This window comes from Rutidosis leptorrhynchoides, chromosome 2 (assembly GCF_046630445.1).
Source record: "Rutidosis leptorrhynchoides isolate AG116_Rl617_1_P2 chromosome 2, CSIRO_AGI_Rlap_v1, whole genome shotgun sequence".
Lineage (NCBI taxonomy): Eukaryota > Viridiplantae > Streptophyta > Magnoliopsida > Asterales > Asteraceae > Rutidosis > Rutidosis leptorrhynchoides.
In genome coordinates, this window is record NC_092334.1 from 676041450 (window position 1) to 676045853 (window position 4404).

General features: G+C 33.9%; 1 protein-coding gene across 1 annotated transcript; it reads right to left on the minus strand.

The window, feature by feature from the left end:
- Positions 1–242: 242 nt before the first annotated feature.
- On the minus strand, positions 243–4003 carry LOC139893951 (probable disease resistance protein At4g33300). Its single transcript, XM_071877157.1, has 5 exons — positions 3250–4003; positions 2555–2976; positions 2091–2446; positions 1780–1985; positions 243–1394 (listed from the first exon to the last, which is right to left on the minus strand). The coding sequence occupies exons 1-5, from the start codon at positions 3908–3910 to the stop codon at positions 565–567; spliced, it is 2475 nt and encodes an 824-aa protein (XP_071733258.1). The 5' UTR covers positions 3911–4003; the 3' UTR covers positions 243–564.
- Positions 4004–4404: the final 401 nt, after the last annotated feature.

Consider the following 4404-nt stretch of genomic DNA (forward strand, 5'->3'; position numbering starts at 1 on the left):
AAATCGCTTACATCATAATAATAATTTAATCATCTCCAAATAACGTTAACAAGAAAAACCTAATACATTTACTTTTTTTCTATAACTTAGTTTTGTTATTTTGTTATAAATGGAATTCAAAGCCCCTTGAATTGAAGAGAAACGTAATGCGAACGCAAAAGTAACATCAAGTATCTTTACATTTATCAAATCATTATCAAAAGAGCCATCGCTTTCAAGGCTTCACCTATCTAAAGCACAAAGGTGTTGCTATCGCATGAGACTACGCCTCATGGTCATACCAATTAACGCGTTTTCATACTACAATACAAAACCAATATTATCCTATTACTTGATATACTTTTTTCCTAAAAATAATATATTTACATCTTTTATCCTCAATATTTCTTACATATACATATCTACCTTTACATTATTAAATATATACTTTATTAGGACAACTAGTGTTGTTAAAAAAGATGAGCGCCAAGAAACCACATTATTTCTTTAGCAAATAATCGTCTATACATTAGATCAGCTTAATATTTACAAAAGTATTAGCAACTAAAACTAATTAGACACTAATTACTCTTTAAGCCAGTCAAGATCATAACATTGTTCTGCTACTTGAACACATAAACCACACAACTCTTTCTCCATTTCTTTCCATTGCAGTGAAATCTCTTCATCACATATAACACGCCTCAACCTTCTTAAACGCGATACGCATTTTGGTAACCTCTTTATTTGCGGGCATTCATGCATATCGATTTCTTTCAAACTCAAACAACCATCGATTTCTTCATTAAGAGAATGAAGGCTAACACATTGTGAAACATTAATATGTTCTAACCATATAAGATTTTTGATCCCATATGGAAGTGTTTTTAGCTTTGGACACGCGTAAACTCTCAAGATTCGTAAAAAGAGTAGTTTACCGAAATCAAATGGGAGTTCTTCAAGACTTTCACAATTGGTGATGCTTAAACTCTTTAGTGATTTCACTTGACATATATTTGAGGGTAATTTGGTCATTTCAACACAGTGATCCATCGAGAGCTCTGTAAGGCAAGGGAATAAGTAAGAGAGGTCTAGTTCGGATTCATCTTTAAAGTTTATCTTACAAAGAAATAAAGATATCTTGCGAACGTTTGTCAGGGGTGAAATGAGTTCTTTCGGTAGTTGAGGAATGGTAACTTTTTCGAACCAAAGGCTTTTTAAGTTGGTTAAGGTACCTAAGACTGAAATGTTATGAAGTTCTGCAGTTGTGCTATAGTTTATCAACACTAAAGCTCTTAGTTTAGGCATGTTTTCGATAAAAGGAGGCAAGAAATAATCAGTCGAATCGAAGTTCAAGATCAAGACTTCGGCTTTTGGAAATTCCATTTTCAACCAATCCATTTCTCTCATTTCACCTGCATAATAAAAGTTCAAGAATTTGTTTCCTATAAGCATTTATAGTAACCACCTAACCATTAACTTTATTTAGGGCCGTCTCATTAATTCAGAATTCAGAAGTCCATGTTCGACACATAAAAAATGGGGTCATATACACGTTAAACTTTTAAAGTTACATAAAAATATGATAATATTAAAAAGTTATCAATAAGACAATAAGTTCATATGCGATTAAATTGTTTGATAAACGAATTTTTGTGATTTGATTTGTGAAAAAAATAGATAATTGAATGGATTATTATATCTATCAAAATTTTGGGCCTTGTGGCTGCACACTTCGCACGTGTTCCGAAAACACCTCTCATTAACTTAAACCCTTGTAGTTTTAAGAGTTTTATTTACCTGTATGAACAGAGACAATTCGTGCCAAAAACGGCTCATCAACGTTCCTCGCCCATTCTTTAGGAACCTCGTTTTCTCTCCTAGCCATAACCAATCGTTTTCGCTTATTCACACTCTCGAAACTACTCATATGAATAGCAAGGTCTCTTAACACATCATGTTGAGACACTGATATCTCATAGTAGCTACCATACATATCTCCAGCCCTGATATAATTTGCACATAATAAATCAAAGTTATAAGTTATAACCATAATAAAACAATTAAATCCATGTCTAAAATATCAATCCATCTAATATGTTTAGATGTACCTTGAATCTTTTACAAGTGTGATAAGATTCTTGTTTGATAGCTCAACAAGAATAACAAAAGCTTCTTCTTCATCAATATCATGAAGTTCGGTCCATATATTTACAAGAACATCTAAAGGTATCTTTTTATCTTCCGGGAAGGCACCCAAATCCAAAAAACAATCTCGAACCTTTTCAGTAAGACAATCAACGCTTAATTTCATCCGATTAAGCAACTCACTTTCGTGTGAGTCACATATCGGTTGAGCCTTTGATAACCGAATTTTAGCCGCTTCCCAATACTTTTCATTTTGGTCTCTTAATGATGCTCCAATCACCTTTAATGCTAAAGGCAGTCCTTTACATTTCTCCACAATCTATTAAACCAAATCATCAATTAACTAACTTTCACACACAAATCTTTACATCAAACTTCATACTTTTAAGTTTTAACCATACAAATATAAAATCTATATTATTAATACCTGTTTAATCAGATTAACATCAGCACCAAGAGGAATTGAATTAGTACCAAAAGCAGAATGACAAAAAAGTGAAATTGCATCTTCTTCCGTTAACAATTCAAGTTCATAACTCGAGTTTAGCACCGAAGATTGAAACTTATCGCGCGATACTACAAGAGTTTTACAACCAGGAACTTTATAAATAAGTTGTTGAAGAACTTGAAGTGACCAAACATCATCCAAAACTATCAAAAATGGAACCACCATGTTCCAATTACTACTATTATTAAACTGAAGTGTCCATTGAGGTGCAATATTCGTATTCGTATCAGCACAACCATTAAACTTGATTTTACAAATAAACCCCCAAATCTTTTGCTTTAACTCCTCCACATTTGGAGACTGTGACACTGTTAGCACCAGAATCTTGTTATCATAATACCCTGAAACACCACAACCATCCATCCATCAATCAATTCAATTACTAAAACACAACCAAAAATAATTTGTAAATTAACAAAAATATGAAATACTTAACTTCTATTAACAAACCATCCCAAGATACTATAGTGGTTAGTGTGACTAGTCGAAAAGGGTCAAAACGGTCACCGGATAACCGGGTTAGACTGTGTACATCTGATTAAAAATAGTGCTTAATCGGGTGGTCTGAACAGTGAAAACCTTAATCGTTTATCGAACTAATTTAAATTACTTACGTCGAACTTCATAATCGCGACAAATTTCGTTAACTAGAGTTGTTTTACCACTTCCACCAATTCCATTAATCCCAAAAACTTTAAACCCATTATGATCATGATCATAAAGTATCATATCTTTAACTTTACGTAACCCTAATTCCATCCCAACTTTAACTAAATTACACTCAAACATCTCATCTTCAACATATTCATCATCATGCCAATTCATCGATTCAAGTCGTCTCTCAAGCCTACGAGCAGAGCCTTCAATTCGATCCAATCGATCATTCATATCCACCCTCACGTGATGCACGTCAGCAAGCACGTGAGCTTGAATTGGTCCTAGAAGAAACCTTGATATCTTCTTTTCAACTTTTTCCATTTTTCGCGATAATTGAAGGTTTTTGTACACGTTCCAACGGCTAGAATTGAGGATTTTAATAGCGAGTTCACGGCCTTCGTGAAGTGTTCGTGAGATCGCGTCGAGTTGCATCTGACGTATGGCCGGTAATTCGACGCCGGAGTATTGGGTTTCGGTTATGATCGGAAGAAGTTGGTTGATGGAATTGTAAAGATGTTCTGCACTCGGTTTGCATAAAACTGCTTTTCTAGTTATGGTTAGTAGCATTTTTAGTAGCTCGGTGACGACTTCTCCGGCGAAGAAGTCGGTTACTGCCATTTTTTATATGTTCACCGGCGCCGGCGAGGTTCGCAGAGAGAGGGGGAGGTTATAGTTGTGTTTGATTACTTATTTATCTTTATGTTTAGATAAGGAAAAGTTGCATTTGGGATGTTTTTAAGTTATTTGTCAAACTAATAATGATAATGATGGTACTATATTAGTAGTATTTAAATAAAAAAATATTTGGCATAAAACGAAAATACGAAAAAAAACAAAACTTTCATCAAAATTTTAAAAAATATCTAGCAAATATAGAAGACGCGGACGAGAACCTCAAAACCAAACACAACACTAAACACACTAAAAATAAAAACAGGCAACATCCAAAACTATAAGACATAAGGAGCTTTTAACATACTAAAAACGCTACTACACAAAGCCGAAAAAACAAATAGAAAAGAAATCGCCTAAGATCCCGACGAATCAAACCCTCCAAACATGTTGATACTTTTCCGATACTTCTCCACATCAACGCTAACATTTTTTCCCTA